Raw genomic sequence first — 13,651 nt, 5'->3', positions numbered from 1 at the left:
GCTCTCAGGGTTTAGCTGCCCGAGGGCAGTGGGACATCAGCTCCAGGTTCCCACATGTCCCTCAATGATCCACCCCCATTTTTTCCTCCCACTGCCATTGCAGACTGAATCAGCCACCACCCCAGCCCTTCCCTACACCCGGCCTGCTCACCTCCACCCCACCATGACACTCAGATTCCTTAAGGTTAAGACTCGCTGTTGTCAAATTTCTGCTCCTCTCCCCTGGCAGAACTGCAGCAGGTTTGCAGAGAGGAAGAAAGCAGGGGACAGCTCCCTGCACCATCAAATCCCCTCCTTAAATACCATCATAGCGAGGCCCACCTGACCGGGATCCAATGAGTGGAAAACCAACAGGAATCCAAATTACCATTGAAACATGATTTTATTACTTATTTAATATACAACATTTCCCACCCGTTTTTTTTTTTTTCCCTGTGTGCTTTTCTAACTGCTTAAAAGAGGGTAAACTAATCCTCAGGATAGATTTAACATCAGAAATCAAACACTCATTATCTGGTGTAAAATGAAAAAAAAGGTAAAGCTTGGAACACTGAAACCAGAGCAGTACTTCACATTGGTATAGGCCTTCACCTCAATATAAATAGATAAGAAAATATTGTGGGGTTTGTTTTAAAGGAAAAAAAACCCAGAAAATATAAGCCCAGCTCCATTAAAGATCAATATAGTTCTGTCCTTCATCGCATCTAGCTATGTCATGGACTAATAACATATCTGTGAAAAGCAAAAATCTCTCTTAAAAATAAAAGAACAATAAAAAACAAACACCTTTGGGCAGGGAACAAGGAATCTCAGAGTTTCGCTTAGATACGGTTATTTAAAACACAGTGAGATCCAGCTAAGAACTCCTCTCTGGTCTGACTGACTGCAAGTCTAAGTGCTCAGTAATTTCCCAGCTGGCTGTTAACAGCTTTGCAGGCTGTTAGTGACATGAAGGCACTTTGGAAACTATGAAGAAATGCAGAGTTTGCTCTCGGAAAGCTGCAGACAGGATGATGCTGGACAGTGTTAAAGGCTGTGACCCCTTTATATGAACGCTCCTTCATCCGTCATACTCTGAGACGGGGAATGGTTCTTCTACTGTGTGAAGCATTCAAGGTGAGAAGAGTACAGGGGACAACCCAGCAGTGCATTATTAGTCACTGGTAGCCAGTTGTTGGCCCGTTAGACCCTCTGCTGCACAGGCCAGCACAGCTCCCTACATATTGCACAGACCACCAGCAGCAGCCAGCAAAATACAGAGAAGACTTAAAGCAAGCCCAAGTCTTCCGATACCGCTCCTAGCTCTCCTCCAGCCTTCTGCTGCTTGAAGGGAACAAAAGTCACATCTGTCTTTGGTGACCTTCATTCGCATTAACCACAGTGCGGTTATAGAAAGCAAAGGGAAGAAGACGCGAAAAGGAGCATTCCTGGATACGTGCAAGCACCGCAGCGTGCTGGTCTGGAGAAGAGCAGCACCCACCATGTCGACTGTGATCTGAGCACTGAATTAAGGGCCCCTGCTGTGGGTTTTTCCCAGGAGCACACACAGGCTCCCAGGGTTAAGGCATTCACTCCCCAGCGCCAGAGCACTTAGTTCAGCATGGCAGTCACAGGACACTTGATTCTGCATGGCTCTCGCGCCTTTCCTGTAATGCCCACGGAAACGACAGAGGCTGCCACGAGGGAGGGGTTGGGGGCTTCAGCCTGCGCTCTTTGGCATGAGGGCGTTGGGCTGCTTTCCCCCGGCGTTTGGTCCACAGTGAAGAGAAGAGGTTCCTTCCTCAATGTCCCCGCAGGAAAGCAGAAAGAGACGTCTTGATTAAAACTGAACCCAGCCCGTGCTCTGCTGATTCTGGCTGGAAGCAGACCTGGGGAGGGGGGAACGACAGGAGGCTTTTAGGTGTCCGAGTGTTCGGCCTGAGGTTGGCTCTCGAAGAGCTGTGCCCTCAAGCCAAGACTGATTCACCCCCATGATCTCAGTGCAGACAAGTTCTCCCACAATTAACGGGGAGGAATCACAGCCGCCCAGTTTACTGCTGCTGGAAGAACGAGGAGGTGCAGCCTCAGGAGCCCTGGGCATGCACAGGTGAGTAACAGCACCTGTGAGGACACAGTAACTTGCATGGCTGCTTACACCCAGGCTAGGCTAACCATGAGCCAGTCACCCCGGCACAGCTTGCTCTCGATAAAGATACTGCCAGAGCTGCAAACAGATCTCTACTAGTTCAGCACCACAGCTCGGTTATGCTGCCCCAAAGCGGTACGGGAATAACGCAAGGCTTGGCAGACTCGGTCCTCATGGATTCAGTGCTGTTTCTAACAGATATAGGCTTCCTCTTTGAACCCCCACTGGCCAGCTGCTGGTTTGAACCGTTCCCCTCTCACTCAGAGCTCAGGGAAAGATGTGAGGTAACGGTGTGAAGCACTACTGGCAGCACTGAACTGCCTGAGAGAGATGGCTTTGATTTCCAGGGCTGTCCATATAGCACGAGATCCATCATCACCAGAACATGGCTATTCCCACCCAGGAAGCCAGCTGCGCTCAAACATGCTACAGATCAGGGAGGGCCTTACCCTGAAGCTTTGGCAAAATCTCCCCAGACATCGGTGGTGGCGGCAGCGCTGGGCTGTGGCCAAGGCAAAGGGGTATCTACCAGAAATCAGGAAACAAAGAGGATCAGAAGAGAGACAGAGATCAGATTTCCGCACCAGAGCTTATTTCCCCATGCACACCTATTTCTAAGGGCCCAAAAGCAACCCCTCAACTTTGCCAATGCACATAGTCTAGGCCAGTTCAGCTGTTCCCAGTTTAACTAAAGGGGCTTTTCAATCCATTAATTATCAGAGTAACTTTGATGCAGGTGACTTTCATGGAACAGATCAAGGTAGATGCAGACATTACTAAGAGACTGCAGGTCTGCAATGCAGAGCGGTGCAAGCCAGGAAAGGGCAACAGAAACCACATTCAGACACAACATGTTTTTCATACAATGATTGCCCTGGCTGGCAGACCTACATGGCAGTTCCTACGTTCCTGATTTCGTCTCCTCTTTTTCACCTTGCTAAATAAAGGCTGCAATATCTGGAGGATGGAGAACTGGGTTTGATATAAAGTTATATCATGAAGGAGGCTGGCTCTGATAATACCTGGCTTGTGAGGCATTGGTTGGTAGTCAACGCTGGCCATGAGCCTTCCAGCAGATGGACAGCATTTGATTTACCGCACCAAGTTAGCCAGGTCAGCTGCTCTGAGGCAGCTTCTCGCAGGTCTGCTTGGATCTCCTTACACACAGACCACTAGCAGGCTATGCTTCCCTAGTGAAGCTGATCTCAACTGTCTGTCCATGAAACAGACTACGTTCTCCACTGAGCGTGACGCTCATTTGAGATACCAGGGCTGACAGAGACCAGGCCACACCTTGCCAGCCTGGAGAGAGATGTAGCTCCCAGCAAAGCCCTAGAGATCAGTCAGGGTCTGAATCTCACCAACTGCACAGCCCACAACACAAGATGCTTGTCTAAAATTAGCACCACCCCATAAAACATGCAGCCATGGGCATCCAAAACAGCTTGCTCAGGTTAAGGAACTGGCCTAAAAAGAATCAAAAGCTACACCTCTCCTGGGGGGTAATTCTCATCGACTCAAGTGCTATGTGGCTAAATGCCAGAGGGCACCAAGAGAGACCTGCTACCATAGCACTGGGTGGTACAGGGATCCAGACTGCTAGACAGACCCAAAGAGAAGCAAGCATTTCCACTGTAAACAGACCTGGGTTAGCAGGGCCTGGTAGCTGGGAGTGCGTGGGAAATGATGGAGGCTGCTCCCCTAAGGGAGGGATCACAGCTGGCCCCTTCCCTCCAGGGGGAGGTGGGAGTAGGCTCAGGCCCCCTGGCCCCGACAGGCGCGATCTGCTGCTCGCTGCAGCTCCTTCCTTCTTCTTCATATTCTGAAGGGAAATTTCCACGTAAGATGCAGCCTGCGACCCCACAGAGCAGGACATACTGCTTTGGCCCAGCTCCACTCCCCCCACCAGCCATTCAGCTGTTCACAAGCTGCTGCTGAGCACAGCAAAGCGCCAGTACCTTTTACACTCCACTGTGAACGTGGCCATCTCAGCCAGCCCCAGGCACTGAACCCAGACTGTCCAGAACAGAGCTGGCATCTGAAGCTGGGAGCTATATCAGCCTCATTCCCCCTGTGATTTGACGCTGAGGGGATGTTTAAGACCCCCAAAGGTAGGGTATGCGAGTGACCTCCTGTGAGAGGGTTTCAGTACAAAACTGTTCATTCTTCCTGTCCAGCACAGCCCAAGAAGTATGAGAGGTACAAAGGAGGCAGGTGCTACAGCCTCTCGTGGCCTTGTAGCTAAACCAGTTCATGTTTTTCTATCATGGGGAATGGAAATACCCTCCCCTCCACACACACGTTCTGGCTGGGAACAGGGATGGGGTTTTGGAAACATGCAGAACCACTCACCACTAGATCACCATCGAAATCACAGTCAACCATGCAGCTTTTCTGTGGGTCAGGCAGGGCACAGAGCCACACTTCATTCTGGCCAGTCAGCCCTATACACCCCCAAGGGCTCACCTACAGAGGGCCCTGGCTGTGAGGGGTCCTAGCATGACCCACTTACCTGCATCTGTGAACATACAGCACGACTGGAAATTCATCAGCGAGGCACCGCCTGGCTGGTCCCTTTGCATCTGCTCTGGAGCCCTCCGTCTCCAGCATGAAATCAGAAGGGACCATGCTGGGGAAGTCCCTGTTCCCCCGTGCACTACCAGGAGTGACCAGGAATAACGGTCACAAGCTGGCAGAGGGGAGATTCAGGCTAGATATCAGGAGGCGCTACTTCACGGTCAGGGCAGCTAGGATCTGGAACCAACTTCCAAGAGAAGTGGTGCAGGCTCCTACCCTGGGGGTCTTTAAGAGGAGGCTGGATGTACACCTTGCCGGGGTCATCTGACCCAGTACTCTTTCCTGCCATGGCAGGGGGTCGGACTCGATGATCTGCTCAGGTCCCTTCCGACCCTACAAACTACGATACTATGAAGAAAGCAGCCAGTGGGGGCAAACCCAGGGTCGCCCCAGTCTGGGGCAGGTGTGTGGGTGTACACTGGTGGCTGCGCTCAGGCTTGCCGGTGTCAGCACTCACATGGACAAGCTCCAAGGGGCAAAGCCACACATCAAACTAAAGGATCCATCTGACTAGTCATGCTACCCAGGCTTAGCCGGGGGAGGCAGCAGACTAGGTAAGAGAAGTACCTCACCGCAATGTTGAGTTTGATGGTCTGTCCCTCCTTGAAGCTCAGGTCCAGTTTAGGCCCCTGCTCTGGGTTCTGGGCCTGTTTTGCGAATTCACTTTGCTGCCTAACCCACCTGCGAGGGGCAAATAAAAGTCATTAAATGAGGAGGGCAACAGCAGGAAGAGCCAACATCCAAATAAAGTCCTATTCAAAACAAGTGGCTTCCCTTATGGTAGCGGCACAATGAATCTTTAGACTCTTGTTTGTGTGGGTCATTTATACCGTTTGCTCTGGGCATTCTTCTGGCCCTGGCCAACTAACAACAGCATCAACGAATAGAAATTAAGTAATAAAAATAAATTAAAAATATAATGAAAATAATAATCAATAGTAAAAGGGATGATAAGACTAAATTATAAAATAAATAATAGTAATAATAAATAAGCACATTAAGTAGCAAGAAATAGTAAAGAAATAGCAAGCGATAATGAATAATAAGAAATGACAAACAAATAGCAAGTAATAATGAAAAACAATAAATTATAAGTAATAAATAATCATCATCATCATTATAAGCAGCATTTCACTTGTTTACCGCCCGCTGGCTTCCAGGCTGCCAGTGCTCAACTGACTGAACTGCACATGCTGGCCCAAGAAACTACTGAGAAAGCCAGTGCAAGACAACACAGGAAACCACTAGCAATTTCAGGCTTCAGACATTTTTCCCCAGGTTCTCAACTAGGTCACTTTTGAGTTGTCCCTTGCTCAACCCAGAGTTGCTTGGATTCTAGAAACATAATCTATGGGCAACACCAAAGTGATGTGCAGGGAAGGCAGGATAAGGAAGGAAGCAGTGATTTTTTTTAGAACTATTTTGCCCAGAAAAAGGCTTCAAGCATGCTCCGCTGCGGTCGTGACTCCTAAACTATGCTCAAGGGTCTTGAGGACTAACCGGCTGCTGTAATGTTCAGAGCAGCTTCTCCTAATAGCACCCATGATGGCAGCCCCCCTGGATCGGCAGGCCTGTCCAAGCTGCAAGAGACAGCACAGTCCCTTCCACGCTGTTCTGATCCAATATGCTCCAGCACTTGCCATAGAGGCAGGAGAAGGAACTATAGGTTTGGGCACAGCTCCATCTTCTGCTACCAGCTGGAGTTACAATGAAGTCATTTCTGAGTGGCTGCATCCCCACTTCTCTGACCACAAAAGGGTTAGGAAGCCAGCAGCATGAGGGAAGGAAGCTTAGGCAATATTAATTGGGAAGAGGTGATCATGGGCTTTTACTTGTGCGTGCATGTCATCAAATAATGCTTCCTTTTCCAGGGGCTGGGGAAATCTTCAAGAGGACAAGCACTGATGCTAATGACTTCATCTGTATGGAGACAGGAACCGAGCTGGTTCAGAGGAATCTGCAGGCTTCCTATCCAGCCCACCGCCCCGCTGACTGGGCTTCCCTGCTTAAGCATGTCGCAAGCCAACAGCTTCCTCCTCCGGCAGTTTCAGCATGCAACTGCCACCATGCAGATGCTGCAAAAAGTCACCAAGATGAGGCAGAGACGACTCACTTGAAATGGTCTTGCAGGGCAACGTTGAAGTCGAAGGCGTCACCTCGGTCCACAAACCCCACGCCAATGAATGCGCGGCGCCCTGCAAAACAAAGGAGAGCAAGCACTGGGACCAGCAGCGAAGTGGTGAGCCTCCAGCTCAGCCAGCATGGACTCTCGCTTCCCCTGCATCGTGGGGTCACATGTCCCACAGCTTCCAGAGAACATGCTTAGCAGCAGAATCTTACATCCCTTCCCAGATGCTGCCAGGAGGCTTGGCAGAGGCCAAGGAAGCACCCTCCTCCCTTACACAGTACCTTGAACAAGTGGCCTGTCTATCCTGCTACACAGACCCTAGTGTTTTCAACTGTTCCCCTAAAAAAGGCAGCACTTGCAACTTCAGAACAGGCCCTTTCAGTGTCAGGAGTGCATCAAGAGGGGTAAGGCGGTGAGAGCAGGAAAGGGGAGGCAGCACTAGGTAACCAGTGTGAACTCTTTTATCCATTAGGAGACAGCTGCAGTGAGTCAGGGCAAAATCTCAGCACCTTTACTGGTCCTTGTCACGGAGTACACAGCTGTCTCACAGTTTGCAATCCCCTCTATGTTTTATCATAGGCCATGTTTTACCCCTCCTTTGATCATTCCCTGCAAAACTCAATCAGCATTTCACTGCTCTATCCCTCAACCTGAATGTTATTCCTCACTTCTAATTTTTAAGCTTTCAGGACCTTCTCCTTATGCTGCTGGTGACAAGTAAATGAGCACAAGTTGCTGTGGAAATGCAGGATGTATCCTCAATACCAAGTCACTGCCAGGGTCTTGGAAATTCACAGTCCTCTTCTACGACCTTGCATCTCCCCCACTTCAGCACATCTAAGTAGCCAGCTATCACTAAGCTCCTTTACAAATCAGAAAGCTGCTAATCAAATTAGCAAAATAACGGGTGCAATTAAGATAAGGAAAACAATGGACCACCATTTTTTTTCCCACTCCTCAATTCATGTGTCTCAACTGCAACCAAGTAAGGTGTCAGGGAATTATACTTTGACACTTAATGCTATACTGGTGCTGAAGTTGTGCGATTTATGCACACGACTAACCCAGCATCATCAGTTTCCTCGTGCTGCCCCTTGATATCTCCACCCCTACCAGCTGCAGCCCTCCCTTCCTCTCTGCTGAGCCTGTCACTTTACAGTGCTCTCTGTAACATGGTTTCATTTCCCACTAGGAGTTGAATTCAGGCCTGGCCTGGGCACCAAGTTACACCAGTTCATATAAAACTGACTGAGTTACCCTGGGGCAACCTTGTGTGCAGAACCTCTCAGGCTACATTCAACACTGCTTATCAGTTCAGCTTGGGTCAGCAAATACACTGGCACAGAAACATGTTAGATCAGTCTAGCACAACTTAAAAATTGGTTAAATAAGCCCACATGCCAACTTATTGGTTTTCAAACTGGTTTCAGTTGAAGCAGTGAAAATCTGTAATTTATCTTTGGTTTCTGTTCAATCCACACAGGTTGCTGAAATACCAGTGCCGAGTCCTGACTTTGGATGGATCTGATCTAGTATCCCAAGGAATGAAAGGCCCCTCATTCTACTCCCCTAGGTTTTTACTCTGCCTCCGAGATGCAATGTTTATTTAGTCCTTTGAAATGAGGAATCCTTCCTAGCTGGAAGACTAATCTGGACCAGGCCAACGGAAACCTCCAAGATAAACTTAAAAATGTATTCATCAAGAAACATGCTTGCCTTAGTATGCTGCTAGGAAAGAAGAGAGCTTAAAACCTCCCCTACCATTTCCATCTTCAATCCGAACGACAAAATATCGGCTGGAATCCGTCACACTCTCCACAGCGATGCCAGGAAACTGGTCCACGGGGGCCTGGGCAAAGAGCTCCCCTAGAAACAGAATTGTATGTGAAGGGCAAGGACTCTTAATGCTAAAGAAAAGGAGCCAACACAACAGTGCCATGTCCCAGAGCACAGCACGCACAGGGATAGTGGCTTACACAGGCTAGGGAATTAAACACAGTGATACACCAAGGTATTAGGTATTTACAAGCTGCACATATCAACAGAGAAGTTAACCTACTTACCCAGCGTCTTCCAGGAAGCCTACAGCAGAGGATAAAATCCAGACAGAAACCCAGACTGAGAAACCAGTCCAACCACTACACTACATGTCCTTTGGGGGCTGAAATCCATTAACCCAATTCTCAGTTCTCAACATAAGGCTCTTCTTACACAGCTGTGACTGAGAGCAAGCTCACTTACATGACCTGGGGCCAGTCCAGCCCCAGAACTATGGTCAGGAAGTCCTGGCAGCAGTGGGATAATCACAGAGGTAGTAAAGCCCAGGCAATCACTACAGGCAGCATACGCTCTGCGCATCTTTTCAAGGACTGATCCCCTTCTGAGCAGGCCCCAGGACAGGGAAAATGAATGACAGGGCCACAGCTACCTGCAGCTCTCTCCACCCAGACCAAGAGCAGTGGCAGCACAGGGAGAATGGAAGCTTTCTAACAAACGCCGCCCGTCTCTTTAGAAAAATGTTCCATCTTTGAACCAACCTGGCTGCATCAAGAAAGCGAAACACACAGGAAGCGTTTCCAACAGAAACTACTGGGATAGGGCAGGAGATACTAGTTGTAGGGGCTAACCAGATTTTTCCCCCCTGATTTCATTAAAGACAGACTCCCTAGCACAGACTATAGTTTTGCAGTTTGCAAGGCTTCTTCCTGCTCAGCCTCTTAAATGCCTTGAAGAGCTAACAAATCAGCATCTAGCTGAGGTTATTCTGCCACAAAAGGGGGAAAGGGGGCTTTAAACCCGCTGCTCAAGTTGAGTTCCCTTCCACAGCTTTTAACTATTGTGCATCATTGGGGCACCCAGGTACCACAAAGAACTGAGGAGCTGATCAATCCAGAACCAAATACAGTTGCAAGTCATGTGGGAAACCTCAGCAAACCTCCTTGAAGAGGAAGAAGCTGCCTTAAGGCATTTTAGCACCAACATACAAGCACCCATGGACTTTCCACATATTTATTTTAAAGGGAACCGAATTCATTCTCTCAGCTGCAGGGTAGTTCTGGGAGGTGTCCCTGACCCCAGCCTCCAGTGCACACAGCCAAGTGCGTGGATCGTTCCTCACCACGGTTGCTCTAACAAGGATCCATGAGCCTGCTCTGTATGGTAGCCCCTTTCAAGCTGCGGGTGAATGGAGGAAGCCCCAGGTCTCACACACACAAATGCTGCACTCTTTTCCCTTTACCTGTAGTCTTATCCTCAAGTTTGATGAATGCCATCTTCCCCTTCGACGTGATCCGCAGCCTGCCGCTCCACGCTGGCTGGTCCAGCTGCCATTCTGCAGCCCTGCGGGTAGAAACTGTCATTAGTGTCTGAAAAACCTCCCCAGTCCCAGGCTACACGGCTAAGTCCCTCTGATTACTCTGCGTCTCACAGTAGTGCTCAGAGATACTTACACCTGGGACTGATGATGTTCTTATCAACTAAACTACAGTAGCGCTCAAAGGCATAAAGCAGAGACCGGGACTCCATTGCACCGGGCGCATACAGAGAAAGTTCCTCTCCTGGAGACAGAGGCATCGTACAGACACGATGAGAGAGGCACTTGCAGAACCAGCGCCTTAGTTATTTTCTATCCATCTGGTATGCCTGGGCAAACACCCAGGAGTAGAGTTGGGGAAGGAGGGCGAAGTCACCATGAAGCAAGCAAATTGCACACAAGAATCCAGCCCAGTGCAAGAGGCGTTTCCTCGCTCGATTGGTCCTTTCCCAACTCACTCGCTCTCGTAACCGAAGCCCCTACGCGCACCGATTTCTGCTTCGGAAGACAGAGGTGGTATTCATCCTCACCGCCCGCTTCTGCTCAGAGAGCCGGCCACAAAGACGTACAGCCCTTTGCCCCCGAGCAATTAAACAATTAGCGCAGCACTCTGACGGGGAGCCGTGCACAAGGAGCCTGCTTGGGGAAGCTGTCCGGCTGGCTGAGCAGGGACCGCCGGGCCGTCAGCTGCCTCCTGTCACCGCCAAGTTTCGCTCCGTGACCACGGATCAGCTTCCCCTCCTGCCAGCGTGTATCAGGCAGGAAAGCCCCGCACTTCAGCGGAGACGTGCAACTACTTCCTCCCTATTCGGGTACGGGCGCTGTGCTGTGAACCCCCCGGACGCTGGATCCAACGAACCGGGAACCTCGTGTTTCTGGATCCATCGCTAAGCGCACGGAGAGACCTCTCCTCGCACCAAGGCAGGAGGCCGCCCCCGCCCCGCGCTTGGACCCCACGTCACTGCCCCCGCCATTGCCCGGGCCCCCCCCACTGCCCCCCCTCGGGGCGCACCGGTGTCCGCGGTTGGAGGCGCGCGGCGGCACGCGATACACGTGCACCTCGGGCTTCACGCACAGCACCGACTCGTAGTCGCCGTCCGCCATCGCTGTCGCACCCGGAAGTCCGCCCGCACCCCGCCTCCGCGGGCCCGGCACCGGCTAGAGCGGCCCTGCGGTAGTTGGGTGGGCGTTTCTGCGTCGTCTCTGTGGGTGGGACGGCCCGCCAATGGGAGAAGGGGGGGCGTGCTTTTGGGCTCTATGGCACGGCCGGCGGGGTAGAGCGACCCATGCCCGGAGCCTCCCTCCCGCCTGGAGGACCGCGGCGCGGCCCGGCCCGGCCCGGCCAATGGGAGCGGCCGCCGAGCCCCGGGCGCGAAGGCTGCTGGGAGCGGAATGCAGAACAGCTGATGGGCAGGGGAAGGACGGAGAGCAGAAAGTAGAGCAGCCGATGGGCGGGAGCACAAGGCGCAGCAGCAAACCAGGCAGAGCAGCAGATAGAGGGAGCAGCAAGCAGAGCAACAGATCAGGCACAGAACCGCAAGCAGAGCTGATGATGATGCAAGGGCCACAGGGCTGGGAGCAGAAAGCAGAGCAGCAGACCAGGCACAGAACAGAAAGCAGAGCAGCTGATAGGGCATAGCGCACAGGGCTGGGAGCAGAAAGCAGAACAGGAAATAGGACTGGGAACAGAAAGCAGAGCAGCTGAACACTTGCCCCCACACGCGCGCACTGCGTTGTGACAGGGGTGGTGGGTTGGCCGCCGGCTCTGCGGTGTCGGGGCGTTTTTCCCTGGGTAACCAAACTGGTAGAAGTCCCCGTTATACTAGCAGGGCTTGGCGGAGCGAGCCTCCCGCACCGCACCGCGGCCGTGGGAGCGGGTTCGTGCCTGGTGTCGGCCCCGCAAAGCTGCGCACGAGCCAATGGACAAGAGGGGCGGGTGTAGGACCTGCGTCAGGGATCCACGAGACCGGCAAAACTAGCAGAGAGCGTGAGGGCCAGGCCCTCCGGCGGCTTAGGGATGAGCCGGGAATGTAACGCGAATACCAGCCCCCACTGCCCCTGGAGATCACAGCTCTCCTCTGGCCCCCCAGAGCTGTGCTGTGGCATGCCAGCACCTGGCTGAAGATGCAGCGGTGAGCTGGAGGGCAGTAGAAGCTGCCTCTGGCAGGGTCACAGCATCTGCAAAAAAAAAAAAAACATTTGGTGCATCTCATGGGATCCGTGCCTTAAGGCATACTGCGCCCTAGGCCTGAAGAGAAGTAGGGGTCCTTTAGCCAGGATTTAGGTAGAGGTTACCTGCTTTCGAGACCCCAGAAGTGCAGACAAAGCAGGGAAATAAATGTCTTTCCAAACCTGTGGTGGGGCAGATGCTTCAGCATGAGCACAACTAGCAATGAGCTAGGGAGTTAAACAATTGCAAACATATATTACAAGCCTGAAACTTCCTTAAAACCAGTATTTTTAAATGACTGGTTCTTTTCCTTTGAATACACCCCTACCATGGGATAACATAGAGCAGACAGTGGTTTCATAGTTGTTAGGGGCTGGAAGGGACCGTACAGATCATGGGGACCTTACCAGCCTCCCTGCTCTGGGACAGGAAAGGCTGCTGGGGTCAGATGACTCCAGCAAGGGCATCAAGGCATTTTTTGAAGATCGCATGTTTCCAACCCAAGCTGCAAACTGAAGTGCAAGTCAACTCCAGAGCAAATACGGGAAGCGCGTCCCAAGCAGAAAAGGAAACCTCGCAGTCACGCGTCATGTACTCGCCCATGATCAGCAGACCAGATCCTCCTCTGGACCCACGCGGAGGTGGAGCGTGTTGCATGCTGCTGGCCCTGCGCAGTGCCTGGGGGCTGGTTGAGCTCTCGCCCCATGACTCTGAAGTGGAGCAGCTGAGCAGAGAGATGATGGGAGTTGCCAGGACTGAGTTTATGTAACTGGAGGTCTGTGGATGATCACTCAAAATAGTCCTTGAGATGCATCCCTCTGCAGTCCTGCTCCATCTCCTCCTCGTGCTGGGTGTCGTTTGCCTCATTTGTACAGGTGCCGATTTGTAGAACAGGCACAACCAGCTGTCCAGTCCGTGGCATAGTCTTCATTCTTTCGCTACGTAGGAAGAGCAGCTTCTCACGTGCCATCAGGACCTTCATCTACAAAGAGCAGGGATAGCCTAGTTGATGTTATGGTCTTAAGGAATCCTGGGCTTGACTGTCGAGGGGCAACTATGGTCAAACAGCCCCAGATAGGAGACCAGCCCTTCCAGCATGTTTGAGCTGGGTCTGGTTCCAGGGGACTTGACCTTGGTACTGCCCCTCAGTACCTCCTTCCCTTCCTGGAGCAGAGAAGTGGCTCCTGCTCTTAAAAGTGTTTGCAAATCATCAGGAGGAGAGCAGATCTGCCCACAGGATGGCAAGCAATTTGAGGGCCATGTGCATCAGAAGCAGGTAGTACCTGGAAGAAGCCAGCTTCTTAAAATGGCAGAGGGAACCTGCTGGGAGAACTGGCA

At 51.5% G+C, this 13,651-nt stretch overlaps 1 protein-coding gene across 1 annotated transcript; it reads right to left on the bottom strand.

Moving 5' to 3' along the window:
• Positions 1-363: 363 nt before the first annotated feature.
• On the bottom strand, positions 364-11,274 carry NECAP2 (NECAP endocytosis associated 2). The gene is made up of 8 exons (XM_019541460.1): positions 11,156-11,274; positions 10,069-10,169; positions 8,592-8,696; positions 6,816-6,897; positions 5,275-5,383; positions 3,770-3,947; positions 2,575-2,650; positions 364-1,868 (listed from the first exon to the last, which is right to left on the bottom strand). The coding sequence occupies exons 1-8, from the start codon at positions 11,245-11,247 to the stop codon at positions 1,820-1,822; spliced, it is 792 nt and encodes a 263-aa protein (XP_019397005.1). The 5' UTR covers positions 11,248-11,274; the 3' UTR covers positions 364-1,819.
• Positions 11,275-13,651: the final 2,377 nt, after the last annotated feature.

Source organism: Crocodylus porosus, unplaced genomic scaffold, assembly GCF_001723895.1.
Source record: "Crocodylus porosus isolate Cpor-Errol unplaced genomic scaffold, CroPor_comp1, whole genome shotgun sequence".
NCBI lineage: Eukaryota > Metazoa > Chordata > Crocodylia > Crocodylidae > Crocodylus > Crocodylus porosus.
Note: the sequence above shows the minus strand (reverse complement) of the source record. Positions and strands in the feature narration are given on the sequence as shown.